Source organism: Sebastes umbrosus, chromosome 22 (assembly GCF_015220745.1).
Source record: "Sebastes umbrosus isolate fSebUmb1 chromosome 22, fSebUmb1.pri, whole genome shotgun sequence".
Lineage (NCBI taxonomy): Eukaryota > Metazoa > Chordata > Actinopteri > Perciformes > Sebastidae > Sebastes > Sebastes umbrosus.
The window spans coordinates 18189561-18204325 of NC_051290.1; the positions used below are offsets into that span (position 1 = coordinate 18189561).

General features: G+C 38.2%; 1 protein-coding gene across 48 annotated transcripts in view; it reads left to right on the forward strand.

Moving 5' to 3' along the window:
• The window catches only part of LOC119481487 (receptor-type tyrosine-protein phosphatase delta-like), a 399777-nt gene that overhangs the window by 346342 nt on the left and 38670 nt on the right, over positions 1-14765 (forward strand). For 13 of the 48 annotated variants that reach the window (XM_037758448.1, XM_037758464.1, XM_037758458.1 and 10 more), the window contains 9 exons: positions 1098-1106; positions 1842-1859; positions 3831-3941; positions 5215-5226; positions 8403-8672; positions 9798-10379; positions 10843-10988; positions 12207-12351; positions 13947-14252. In XM_037758448.1, coding sequence (XP_037614376.1) covers positions 1098-1106; positions 1842-1859; positions 3831-3941; positions 5215-5226; positions 8403-8672; positions 9798-10379; positions 10843-10988; positions 12207-12351; positions 13947-14252 — 1599 coding nt within the window. The remainder of the gene's footprint in view (positions 1-1097; positions 1107-1841; positions 1860-3830; positions 3942-5214; positions 5227-8402; positions 8673-9797; positions 10380-10842; positions 10989-12206; positions 12352-13946; positions 14253-14765) is intronic. The other 35 variants (XM_037758472.1, XM_037758476.1, XM_037758482.1 and 32 more) reach the window with 11 other exon arrangements.

Below are 14765 nucleotides of genomic sequence, written 5' to 3' on the forward strand. Positions count from 1 at the left end.
CTCTATCTGATCTGCTCCCCCTGTTGTCTCCTCTGTTCTTTCATCTTCTTCTTCCTCCCATAATTTAACTTCTCATTTGGCTTTTAATTTTGTAGGTAATGGCATTGTTTCTACTACTTCCTGTCCTCTACTCTCTGTACGTGTGCTGTCTGTATGTGCGTCTCCCTTTGTCTTCCAGTGTTGTCATGGGCTGTTGGGATTGTTCCCCCTCTGTGTTTGCTGGCTTCTGCCCTAACTTCTGCCCTCATTGCTCACTGCTGTGACTTTTTACAATGACTTATTTTGCGGTTTTGTGTTGATTTCCTTTCCACTGCAATGGTGCAGTATTTCTTTGGATCCATTCTCTCCATTTCTTATACCTTTTTTTTTTTTTTTTTTTTAAAACAATTAATATTCAACATTCGGCTTCATTCAGAATCTTATTTTAAAATAGGAAAACATGCAGGAAAGCAAATTAATCATCGCCCTTGTGCATTTGTTGAAATTGTACTTCTGAAAGAGGGATCCTTAAAACGTCCTCTGAATAAATATTTGCTTTGCATAACAACTTTCTTTAGGTTTAAGGAACACTAATCAGCCACAGTAGTGCGTAAAACTTCACAAAGCTTTTCCCCCTTACCCCTTGATTCTTTGAATTTACAGCCCCTGCTTTAATGTCAGCTTTGTTTTTTATTTGCCTGTGACATGACCCTAATATTCCCATTCGCCTGAATATCCCCAGTTTGATTTCAATATCTCAATACAGGAAGATTATTATATTTTCTTAAGAAAAAAAAAAAAAAAAATCATAGCTTGCAGCTTTATGTGCCAGCTAAAGGCAACACATCAGTAACACAACTACTTGTAAATTTTAAGTCTTGTATGTCTGACCACCTGTCTTCACAGATTTCACAGCTGTCCTTTTGTTAAACCGTCTTGTTAACTTCCTTGCTGACTTTGTTTTTCAACAGAACTGTGTAGAATTAACCCTTATTCCTAACTTTGATTCACGTAGAGTTGATAACGCATTAACGAAACCTCTGTTAACTAAACTCACATAAAGAATATAATCCTATTCTTATGCTGTCTTTCTTCTCTCTATATTTTTAAATCTACAGAATCCTTTGGTAAGTGCTTAGCTCTAAAGCACACATCACTCCCCCCACTAATTTCCATGTTTCCAACAACTATTAAAATGCATGGCATGCATTTTACTAACAGATAGTTCAGTGTCAGGGCTACTACTAGAGGCACACATACTGTTCCCTCACCTCACGGTGTTCAAGTGTCCTACCACTGCTATCTATAGTGACACCTTTATCTGAAGATTAGAATCACCAAACCTAAGCTTAGCATTGTCATATAATGACCTGTCCTCACATGTTTGTTACTCACTCACTGACCCACCACTTACTCACTTATCCTTTAACACCAGCACAGTACTGTAGCTTTGGAAATTTCAAGAGTTTTAGGGAGGTGACCAGCTGCTTAGTTTAGGTGAAGCAAAGGGATCTCAAGTTGTTTATCTGCTCTCAATCTCATACACAAAGTCCTCAAAGTCTTTCCCTTCAGTAGATGGTCTTCAGAAGCTATTGCCACTTCCAAAATGGCACCTCCCCGTGGTACATGAATGTACAAGTTCTTCTCTCTGACCTATGGTTTTTCTATGATGAATCCTGTCTTTCTTTGCCAATAGAGTACAGAACAATTCTTTCTCTCTCTCTCTTCTCTTTCCTCTAGTACCTTTATTTACGTACCCTGTTAAATCTAATTTGATTCTTCTTCCAAAGCCCCCAGCCTCTATCTACTCGTACTAATGCTTCTTCTTTCTAATCTTATTTGCATTCATATTATCCACCCAGGTGGTACACCAATAAGAGGTAAGAGTGCTGAACTGACGTTCACAGAATGAAAATAATACAAATTCATTCTTGCTGTCAACCCATCCATTCACTCGAATCACCTCCATTTTTGTCCTGTTTACCAAGACCCAAACCCATTACGTTCATATGGACCTTCCTTCTTATTTGTCCTGTTTTCGTTGACTAAATTATACCATTTTTTCTTTGTCTATGCTTTATTTTACTCCTTTGTATTCTGGTTTCAAGAGCCTCTTTAGCTCAGTTGTGATATGCTTGCCCTGGCTCAAATAAGCATATCCAATGACAATTATTTTTTTAAACTATATTTTTTTCCCGTTCATTTTTGTTTTCTTTTTGGCCATAGCGAATCATGTGTCCCTCTTTTTGTCCAACTAAAACAACCAAGCATTTTTCCCCCTTAGCTGTTCTTGTTCAGCACTAAAAATATGCACAGATGCTGTGGAATCACGCAGGCATGCTGAAGACAACATTGCCTCTCCTCTGCTTTTTTCTCCCAAAGAATTCTTTCTATCTTTGCAAACTATTTTTTTTTCCATTTCTTCTATTTGCTTTCCTCTCCTGTACCTCTACAAAAAAGCCCAAACAACCACTTTTTTGATAAAGTTTCTACGGTGCTTTTTTTCTCTTTCACCTATTTTTCTTACTTTTCTTGGGTTTGGAGACTATTTTACTTTTTGACTTTTTTTCTTCAGGGTTTGGGGAAGGCAAACAGTAGAGTCCGGCGAGGACCCGATTGGCTCATTTTTGCAGTGTGAGATGAAGCTGGAGAGTTGTTGATGCATAAAGCCGTTTTTCCCTGGGTCATGTGACACCACACTGCTGATCCCATTGGTGGATTTTTATGGGTGTCTTTTGTAGCTTTCACAAGCTAAAGCAGTGGTTGGTTACCTTCTTGTCGGCTCAGGTCGATATTTTGAATTTTGTCTTCTAATACAAATGCATTTTATTTTTCAGCTAAGGGTTGTCAGAAGGTTGTAAGTTGTGCCGACATACATTTCTTGCCAAGATTTGCATGTCAAAACTTTTGTTACAGAGGGTTATATGTTGGTTCTGCCTTATATAATACTTCAATTAACATTTTTCCACATATATGAGCAGCATTTTTCAATTTTTTGTATGGGCTGCCTTTTTTGAAAGTTACTTCACATAGATGAAGTCCCAAATTATTCAGTTAGGTGAAAAGACACTCGATTTGTGATTGAATATGCTAAAATTCATACCTAAATTTCTTTCTTTCAATTGTCCTCCCCTTGTTATGCTGCTTTCTTATACTGTAAACCTTTTTTCGTTTGATCCATGTTTCCCTGAAGCAGTATCACTCATCCCCATATTGACCAGTCCAGTGACATGTTGTATATTGAAGGGCTTGCCCCTATTCTTCAAAATGAAATTATGACTCTTTTTTTACATTGGCGCTAGGATAAGGGTCTTTTTAGACCCTATAGCCGTATAAATAATCAGGCTTTTTCTCTAAAGAAGTCATCAACAAGGTAAATGTATTACAGATAGAAGGAAATGTAGGTGTTTTTCTTTTCTTTTCTTTTGGATTTGGTTGACAATGTGTTATTTTCCTTTCCCTTGTTGTTACTTTAGCCCTGTTAAGAGGAACAGTATATTTGTATTGCAATGCCTTGCATGATTACCATGTGCAGCTATCCCTCACGTATAGTATGGTAACACAGTCCTCAGCCAGTGGATCAGGCTGTGATAATGATGGGGGATAAACTTTAAAATAGAGTTTATAGTAACAGATGCAAGAACGTAGTTTATTTGTTGTTTAATTACAACTTTCCTCAAACTGTCCGACTACTGAGGCTTGAAAGGACAAAGCTAGAAATGAAGGGGGCTGAGCTTGGCCTCCTTGAGGTCAAACAACTTTTTTCTTTATTTTCTGCTTGTGAACTTGATGATGAACAACATCATTTTAACCAAACATATGCCACTACCCCGTTTGCTATTCCCAACCAGGAGCCCTCCAGATAGAGCAGAGTGAAGAGTCGGACCAGGGGAAGTATGAATGTGTGGCGACCAACAACGATGGAACCCGCTACTCTGCCCCAGCAAATCTATATGTCAGAGGTAGGAAACACGTGCTGACATCACTGGCATGCTTTCTATCAAACATTATATTAACTTTCTCTTTAAAATTCATGAGGAACCTTTAAATCAGCAAATAAAAGTCTGCAGAGGGCCATATCCTCTGAGGTCATTGTAAGTATGCTATGTTTTGGATGTTTTGGTTCTTTTTTTTTTGCACTTGACTTACCTGCACTGATTTGAACCTACAGTATCTGCTCGGTTATTTGTCTCTGGTCCTCTCTGTTGATAATCCTGAGTCTAACACCAATGACTAGACTGCTTGCTGTGTTTATCTACTAATTGCCTTTCAAACCTGACTGTCGGAGGTGGTAAAGGGTGGACGGCCCTCCTCCATCAGTCCCAACTCTTTCCCCAGCAGTGAACAGATCCTCTCTGGCCTTTTTTCTCCCTATTGATCAACATTGGAAGGACACCTTTAATCTTAGTTTTAAATTTAAGTTTTAATGGTAATGCAATTTAGCTAAAACTGCTATAATAATAGTTTAAAAATACAGGGTATTTCATTATCCTACTCCATATCTCAAATAAGCTTGTAAAACAGTCGTACTTTTTGGCTGCTGCACAGTGCTAGAAATATATAGCTTCATGATTTTATTAAATACAAAAAAGTATAGGTGGAGTAGCAGCAGTGGCTTGCTTTTAGTAACCTTTTTCCACTTCGCTTCTAAAGTCACAATATTTGGTGCGACTATTGTAACTGCTTCTCACTTTTACTTGCACACAGCAGTCAAGGATTAATCTGCTTTTATTTACAAAACCCACTGTTACTATTCCGGTATTGTCAAGTATTGATTTAATTAAATTTTTTATAAATACATATATGTGTAGCAGATTTTTTTCCATTCTTTTTTTTGTAATTTTCAAATATATTTTACAATGCTCTTCAGTCTTCTGGTTAGCTTTTGTAATCACCTAACCACCATCCAGTTCCCAAGTAATATTATACACAATATATAATAAAGTAAAATATATATATATTTTTTAATTGTCATTATAAGCTAACCACATGGCTTGGGCAGAATTTGTATTTTAAGTAAACTTTCTTTCTATTCAACATGTTTGAGCTCAGACGTTGTAATCTGGGTGCCAGGGAGATACAAGGGGCTCCCTGCACCTTGGAGACAGAAGGTCCTTCGAATTGTTTAAGTAGCATTTGAACACCTAAAACATGGCCTTTTTACTCTCTGTGTTTCCCTTGTTTTTCTCCTTTCCTTATTTCATTTTGTTCTGCATCAAATCCTTACATCCTCAGAGCTGCGAGAAGGTTGGTGTGTTTTTACTTTTTGAACACAACACAAAACAGAAACATTTGTTTGCCACAAAAAAATGAAAAACAACATTTTTCTCAATTTTTTTTTTTTTTTTACTTCTATTGATATCATTTTTATCTTTGTCGCTCATTCAATGTTCATGTTCCCATTGAGAATGCCCTTGAGTGACTGTCCAACAGGTGGTGCATGTTTGCATCTTTGAGGTGGGGTGGTAGGGACGATATTTGCATCTGTCTGAGGGTCTATTTGCATGGTCACCTTTTAATGCTTGAGCTAGCCATCCCCTTACCCCGTTCTGTACCCCAACCCTTACCCTGTCAGTGTTCCTGCTTGGTTTCCCTGATGACTAACACAGCAGGTCAATGGGATAAAATTAGTACAATTTTATTAATAAAATAAATTATATATAAAAAAGTAATGTGACACACAACACCAGCAAGAACAATGTCCTTGATTTCTATGGGCCCCTGGAACTAAGAGCTGCTCTTCTACAGTACATAGATGCAGAGCTGCGCCATATGAGCACTGAATCTTTCTCTCCACAGAGCCATTTAAGCATCACTACACTCACATTTTCCCTGTGGTGCTCTCCCCAATTGAAGTTTCAGAGATAAAAATATGTTAAAGCAAAATCCATCCTTTGTTGTAATGGGCACTAAAGTCAAGCGCCAAAGCTATAAAAGCAACCTTGCCCCCCAGAGATTATACTCTTCCTCTGACGAGGATGCTTCTGCGCAGGAAGTCATGAAAGAATGATGTATTTAGAGCGTTATCCACGAGACTTGACAAATGTAATGATATTCAAATGAGCAGGATAATATTATGTCTGTGGGGAGCGTGATCCAATTGGATATTAATTAAATATTGAGTGAGAGAAACGTTGTATTTAATAATGCAAGCAGTTCCCCTAGATTTCCTCTCTGGAGAGCGGCAGCCTGCTCAACAGAATGGGCTTTGTGAATTAGTGGCAGGCAGCAGGAAGCGCGTGCCTATGTTGCAGTCAAATATACCTGCACAAATAACTAGTTTATGGGAACTAGTCATGGGAGCTACTATAGAGGCTGTTTACAAAGCAGGGTCAATTAACGGGCAATAAATACAAGTATTCAAACGTTTAAAAGTGACATTTTCCTTAAAAGCTTTCTTCAAGGTTCACTAAAGAATTGAATAAGTAATCTAACCCAAGCTAACAGTAATCTATTTCCTATACCATGAGCAGTAACACTGACTATACTTTAAATTTCAATCCCTCCCTTAATGTTTTATAACAATACCCTGTGTGTTTCCCTTATACCTAACCCATTTAGTTATAGGAATACTATATTATCTTTTTGTGTTCTGTCCATTCATTTACCCTTTTCTTCTCAAAGTGTTTCTTAGTTCTCCCAGGAGCTTGTGCTAGCCACATTTGCAACAATGTAACACTACCAGACTAACCCTCCCATTACACTGTGTGCTACCACGTCTTCCTTCTGACCCCGTTACTACTTATTTTACCCTTGCAGCCCTCTTCCCCCCCCTGACTCCCTTACATGGTTGCCTCACAAAGTCACGTATTGTTCTTGTATGCATGACGGACTCTTGCTCCCCTCCAAAAGGCCTTGAAGCCGTCCATGTGCATTATGAATGTTATATATTTAAGTTAACTTGAAAGTCTAACCTTTTCTTTGAAGTTTTAGCCTTTTATTTTTTGAGAATATTTTTTGGGGGGCGGGGTAATATGTATCCACTAGAGCTGTCAAATGATATGTTTTTTTATAAATCTAGATTAATATCAAAATTATTCTAGATAATTATGATTATTCAAAATAAAATCACTTGATTACATTTAGAAATTACATGAAAAAAGTGTACCACATACATAATAGCACAGGAAAAGATCGACTTGGTTAGGTTTAGGAAACAAAACTATTTAGTTAGGTTTAGGAAACAAAACTATTTAGTTAGGTTTATGAAAAGATCATGGTTTGGGTTAAAATAACTCCGGAAGTGTCGTAACTTAAGTATGGAAGTTATGTGACAAAAAATACTTATTTTGGGTTGGCCGTAACTTCTTTATACTTCCTGGTTCACGATTACGTTGATTACAAACAAATTGATTGTGTGGGCTATATATCCATTAAAGTGCATTACTTTTCATAAGTATAGCTACAGTGTTTGAGAACAGTCTGAGATCCTTGACATGTTTTTAGGTAAAGGTAAAGTTACATTTCAGAACTGTTTCTCTGAATAAGCTCACTCAGCACTTTATCTGAAACTGTACTGAGGCCTGCAATCCTGTTAAATTAGCATCAGTTAATGTTCTTGATTTTGATTCACCCACAGGCTTGGACTGATTTGTACAAATCATAGAACTTAGTGTAGCGAGGGACACGTTAATGCTTTAAGCGTCAGCATAATTGGTCCTCTTGTGATAAGACCCTCTCATTCGTCATTGAATTCACCAGCATAAAGAAAGTATGCATAACTTTACTTTCATCCTCTGAGCTGTCTGGCAGAGTTATAAAGTCTAAAAATCACTTTTAAAAGTAAAGACAGGACAGGGAAACATGTTAAGGGTGATTGTGTTATCACTCTGAAGTTGATCCAAAATGTATGAAATGCATAACATTTGACAGCCCTAGTTTTTACTGTGGACTGAGCCTGAGAAACATCATACTCCTTCGATGCGTGTGCGACCTCTTGGGACCATCATCTATGCTTGTGTGATGTGAGAATTGTGATGAGGCACATTCTCTCACATCTGCTGGAAGTACGCAGCCTAAAAGTTGTTTCTTCGTATACAACTGTGGAGTGCTGTCGACTCTCCAGCACTTTGTGTAGTTCTGTATATCTGTACCGATGGTGAGACAGTATTTTGTGCATGGCGCTCGTGTTGTTCATTCACCATTGAAATCTCGAAGTCTTGGATCAAATGTGTTTAAATGTGTTTTCTTAACCTTCATCAAACAATCATAAATGATCTATCTAGATACATATTTCAGTTTTATGCTGCAATTAAATATTTAACATTATGCTAAAACTCTTATTATATTATGTCTAAATGTTAAACGATCAGTCTGTTTTGTTTTGGCAACATTTGAGGAGAATCCAGAATTTTTTTTTCTATAATTGTATTCAGTTCTTCCATTTCCTACTGGGTTTTCACACCACGTTTTGTCTTTTACAGTACGCCGGGTGCCACCGCGATTCTCCATTCCACCAACAGACAATGAGATCATGCCAGGCGGCAGTGTCAATATCACATGTGTGGCAGTGGGCTCTCCCATGCCGTACGTCAAGTGGATGCTGGGTGCAGAGGACCTTACGCCAGAGGACGACATGCCCATTGGACGGAACGTCTTGGAGCTCACAGACGTCCGGCAGTCGGCCAACTACACCTGTGTGGCCATGTCAACCCTCGGGGTGATAGAGGCTGTGGCGCAGATAACGGTGAAAGGTAAAGCTGCTGTTTCTTTACAATTAAAGGCTGAAACTCCAGCAGTATGCTCTTACAATAGATACATGAAGGATAGAGCTGGACTTAATAATAATAGCTCACTCAAAATGTTTCAAATTATGCAATTAGTTAAAAATGTATATATCGATTTGAAGCTAATTTATGTTAGGAGTAAATATCCAAGCAGAGACTTCTGGCAGTGCTTTACACAAAGTCATTTACCTCTCACTCTGCCACGATAAGTCATCTGTGGAGGATTCCTTAAAGCTTTAGACAAGCCCTGACATCGGCCTCAGTGCATTAGATGCCAGATTGAGAATATAGTGAAGTGCTTATCTCTCAGCTGGAGAGCTACAGAGCTACAAGCTCACCATTTCTGTTAGCAAGAGGTAGAGGAGGAGGGGGGGTGTGAAACGTAGTGAGTATTGTTTGGTGTCCTCTGTAGGCATGGTACTTATCTGAGTGTAATCATATCTACCCAGCAGCGTACCAGAAAGATATCCCAGATCGGTGTCGCCATGTTCACGTGCACACAAGGGACAGACTCGCGTACACACACTCGGCTTTGTTTTTTTTCCTAGACATAACATAGAGATATTAGTCACAATATAACAGTCTGGCAGCAAGCTCCCCCAGAAGCATACTTCAGATGGCATATAAAGACAATCTATTGCCCTGATATCTTTTGCCATGTGCCACGGTGTGGGGAATTAAAGCAATAAATTTACCTGTTAAATTATTAAAGTGATAAACACTGGGAAATCTGAGATTAACGGCAAGAGCACTCTCAGCTGCTGAACATGGGGTATGCGAGCCTTTAATCTCACACTTTAGTTCATATGCAACTTTTGTTATTTTTACTAGAAAAGTGAAATAACATTAAGATGATCAACTCATTTAATAGAAATCTGATAGAAGTCTCTTATGACTCCAGATATACTGTATTATCATCAGCATCAAGTGCAATGGGCTGGAAAATGAATACAATCAATATAATTCAGCCATCCACAAATTAAAATAAAGTCTCCATGGCCCATAACATCAAATAAAATTGCTCTACAGAGATACAACTTGGCTGTATATTTTGCATTTCTGTTAATATTTATGTAATAATTATCATCACAGCATTGCCCAAGGCTCCTGGTATTCCTGTGGTGACCGAGCGCACAGCCACCAGCATAACATTGACTTGGGACTCTGGCAATCCTGAACCGGTGTCCTACTACATCATCCAACACAAGTCCAAGTACTCGGAGGACTCGTACAAGGAGATCGATGGCGTAGCCACCACTCGGTACAGCGTGGGAGGCCTGAGCCCGTACTCGGACTACGAGTTTCGGGTGGTGGCGGTGAACAACATCGGGCGAGGGCCACCCAGTGAGAGCATAGAGGCCAAAACAGCGGAGCAGGCACCCAGCACGGCACCGAGGCAAGTCAGAGGTCACATGCTGAGCACCACCACAGCTGTCATCCACTGGGATGAACCGGAGGAGGCTAACGGGCAGATCATGGGCTACCGAGTCTATTACACCATGGATTCCAGCCTGCATGTCAACCTCTGGGAGAAGCAGATTGTTCGGGGGTCTAACTTTGTCACCATCCAGGGCCTTATCCCCAATAAGACCTACTACATCAAGGTTTTGGCCTACACCTCAGTAGGCGATGGACCTCTTTCCGCAGACCTTCAAATCATCGCTAAGACGGGAGGTGAGCATGGGTTGTTTTGGTTGTTATAATTGAACAACTTCAAAGTTTAACAAATGTTCAGACTCCACAATAAAACTTGGAGTGTCACAAACATTTTTGAATCCACGTTATTTTAGTCACAGATCCTCATTAGTGGTTTATAGTTGTAAACACACAAACATCTTGAGGCTGTCAGCAAAAACTTCAATTGGCTTTCTCAAGAGGGAAAAGTAGTTTTGTATCAAAAAAGTTAACTAAGAACAAGAAATTCAAATGCCTAGTAGTTATTTACTTCTTATGAAAAAGCATTTTCTTTGTCTGCACTGTACTAATTTGGCTGAAACGACTGTCTCCTGAAATACAATGTGGCTCTTGTAGCAATAACTCTAACCACAAAGTGGCATTTGTGCCAGCATGACTGTAAAGATAATGAATAGTGCAAGATGTGGAGAGTAATGAATTCTTCTCTTCATTCCCATTGCAGTTCCTTCCCAACCAACCGACTTCAGAGGAGAAGCCAAATCAGAAACAAGTATTTTACTGTCATGGATCGCCCCGGCGCAGACTGGACAGGAAAATTCAATTACAGGATATGAACTTATGTACAGGAAGAGGGATGACAAAGAGGAGGTAATTATTTCCTGACTTTGACCCATTTTGGCCATCCATTAGATTAAAAGTCTGTTATAACAAACAAAATACACACAGTAACTAATTACTGAGTAGTAGTTTGATTGTGTTATGCAATCTTGCATATTTGTTTATGTAGTGTCATTAAATTATAATTTTTTTGTGCTTCCCCAACATATTAATACCAATTGCACTGATTAATAAGTTATATATATTTACATAAAACCAGACCTGTAGGATTAAGTTGGTCTATTTTAATGTGTTTTAATTCTTGTCTCTACATGACCCGTGACATAAAAAATAATAATAAAGTAAAATACAGTGAAAAGAAATGGGCATATTTTCTTATATAACAATAACATGGTGCAATTTACAGGTCCAGCGTTGTTTAAATGGATATTAACAATATTTTTTTAGGGCTGTGTATTGGCAAGAATCTGTCGATACGATACATATCATGATACAGGGGTTATGATTCAATATATTCCAATATATTGCAACACTGTAAGCAATACAATGCAATTTTTTAAATCAAATTTATGGAAAATTGTCATAGTATAAAGAACACACCACCATTTGCATATATCACATTTGCATTTATCACAATCCCTGTAGCATCAAACATAATAGCACTACTTTGAGAGGGAACATCTCTTTTGCAAATGAATTAAAGTATTGACTGAGTTAATATTTGCATGTAAACTATTAATTAAAAATCAAGTGGTTTTTTTTTAAAATCGATACAGTATCACAAAACATAATATTGTGATACTCGACATTTGCGATATCTTATTACACCCCTAATATTGATGGTAATTAGTTATGAACAGTTTATGATCAAAAAAATTGTGAAGTTACACCATAACGGACAACACTAATAAAAGACAGCCATCTGACTGTATAATTACTGTTTGTGTAATCAGGAGTAGTTCATACAGCATGATAAATCTGTAATGTAAAGGAAGACATTGGTCAGACACTATTAAAGAGTGGGCTTCACCATGCAACTCGTCAATCACTATCAAGTGTACTAAATTGAGCGTGACACTCATTTAAATAATCTAGTTTCTACTCTATAATCTAGTTTTATTTCTGACAGCAACATCTTGTACCCTCAAGTTTTATTTTCATATCAAAAAGCAGCATTTTTCTATTCATTTTTTATTTGGAACTCCCTGTCTTTAATTAAAACTGACAATAGGAAAACTTTCTCCACAGAAACGTATCAGCTTTGAGCCGACAACAACATACCTGCTGAAGGACTTGAAGCCCTTCACTACTTATACTTTCCGGCTGGCTGCCCGTAGTAAACATGGAGTTGGAGCTTACACCAATGAGATCTCGGCAGAAACCCCACAGACACGTAGGTCTTCTTCCTTATCTGACAGAGTTTAAACTATTTGCGAAGGAACACATTTTCAAATGCATTCCAAATTTAAGTGTGCTGCAAAATCCCTCCAAAAAAGTGACAAGAATGTCAGGAAGGTCCTGAGCACAGATAAAGCAAATATGACTTTTCTTCAAAGGGTTGATGCATTTGAAAAGATGTAAACACTTGAAATAGTAAATAAGTGTTACCTGACCATGCAGTATTCACTTTGAAAAGGTTGCATGGACAGCGTACCCAGGCTTTCCTGTAAAGTCACGAGACAAGGTTACAAAAACTACCTCTCTCCATCTTTGTTGTGCAAAAACAGTCTTGACTGAAATTAATGATAAAGCCTTGAATTATTTATATGAATGCCCACATCCGCGTTACCCAACTGTTTCTCATAAGGGAAAGGGCATTTCAGGAAGCCTTGTCTCTTGACATTGCACGTCAGCCAAAAATAAGAGAGTAGGGATTTTTTGAGAATGAGCTTTCTATGTAGCAACACTGCCAAGAACCACTTGGGATTTTCCCATTTTCGGCATTGACGTTTATACACATTTCAAATTAGAATCAAGAAAGTTGTGGAGTAACGATATCATAGAAAGCTCAAGTATTGTCTCTGTAGTTAGGGACTTTTCCACCCAAAAGACCACAGATTTATGAAATTGAAAAAATTGGATTCTGTTACAAAGTTAAACTAAATCCAGTGCAGTTCACCTCATTTTGATTACCAGTTAGAGTATTCTCCAAAAGTGAAAACACACTGAACTGTTTGCCTTTGCAAATCTAACATAAATCTGAGGTCTCTGAAAGACAAGGGCAGGGATCAGGTGGGTATAAAAGCTCAAACTTTGCCCAATTGTTTGTCCTGAAGTAAATCAAAAAGTGCATGCCAATGTTATCAGAATCTAATAAATCAGTCGTGTCTCCTTGGGAAGTTCTCTGTTGTACAATCAGGCTTTTACCACAAACCAACAGGCTTCGGAAAGGTTGGTGACAAATACAACATTTTTCTATTTTAAATAGTTAAAGCATCAACCTTTATGTTTTTGGATTGATGGTAACTGCTTGCCAAATTTGTCTTAGATATCACTACATTTATTTTGGAATGGTTTATCTTAAATTTCTGAAGTACATTCAAATATTTTTAGGTTTTCATTTTAGAATTAAAAGGATCTAACAAATAGAATATTAGGATATATGATTTTTGTTTCCCTTTTTTTATAATTTATTTTTTCCATGACAAAAGGTAGGTTACATATGTTAAAGATGTCCTTTTCCCAATCAACACCTTCCATTCATCATCAGTGTGCACACTTTTGTGTTTTTTGCCTTTTGTTTTGTCTGTATTTGTAATGTTTCATTGATTTGATATACTTTTTATTTACCCACATAAGTCCTTGTGCTATTTCCTCATTTTGTGTCATTTTATGTTCCTTTTCTTTTTTCCTTTGTTTGGTCAATTCTACCATCATCACCCCGATCAAACCAAAACTGAAACTCCTTTAAAACAAAAATCCAACTCACTGGACGGCCTGACCAAACAAAAAACCCTTCACCTGCACCAAATCCAACTCACCAACCAGAACCCTCAGGCCCACCTCAGGACGTCAAGTGCTATAGCCCCAGCTCCACCAACGTCCTGGTAAGTTGGCGGCCACCCCCAGTGGAATTACAAAATGGGATCATAACGCAATACGCCATCCAATATGCTGCGACTGAAGGGGAGGATACTACTGCTCATCAAATCTCCGACATCCCTTCGGAAAGCTCTCAGTACCTTTTGGAAAACCTGGAGAAATGGACTGAGTACCGTGTGACGGTCACTGCTCTCACAGATGTCGGGGCAGGACCGGAAAGCCTGCCACAGATCATCCGCACAGAGGAGGATGGTATGTGTTCGCTAAACAGAGCTCCAGCTGCAAATCCAGTCTACCCCTCTTAACCTACCCCGTCAATACTAACAACCTCGCCTATATCTACAACTCCCTCTTCTTTTTCTACCCTCTCTGCCTGCTTCTAATATAAAAGACTGTCGCCACTTGATACTTTTAGCCCCATTTTTGGACTGTGCACTTTTTCAACCACGCAAACTGTGACTCACTTTGAGAAAGCACCTTTTTTCTTTTTCTTTTTTTACTTTTTTTTCCCTACGCTGCTCAATTTCAACACATGGTATGACATTTTCAACTGAAGGCCTCCAACTTCCAGTCCCAACTGTCATTTTTGAAATATTCTCTGCAGTGTTTTTTAAAGGCAGCATTTTTTTTTTTTAAGGAACTTGGCAAAAGGACAAGTTCTGGACAGTGGGAATAACAAAAGGTGGAAGAATTTTTTGAAGGCCATTTTTTTATATTTTTTTTCCCCTCATGTGATAGAATCATTTTTTTATTCATTTTTTTTCC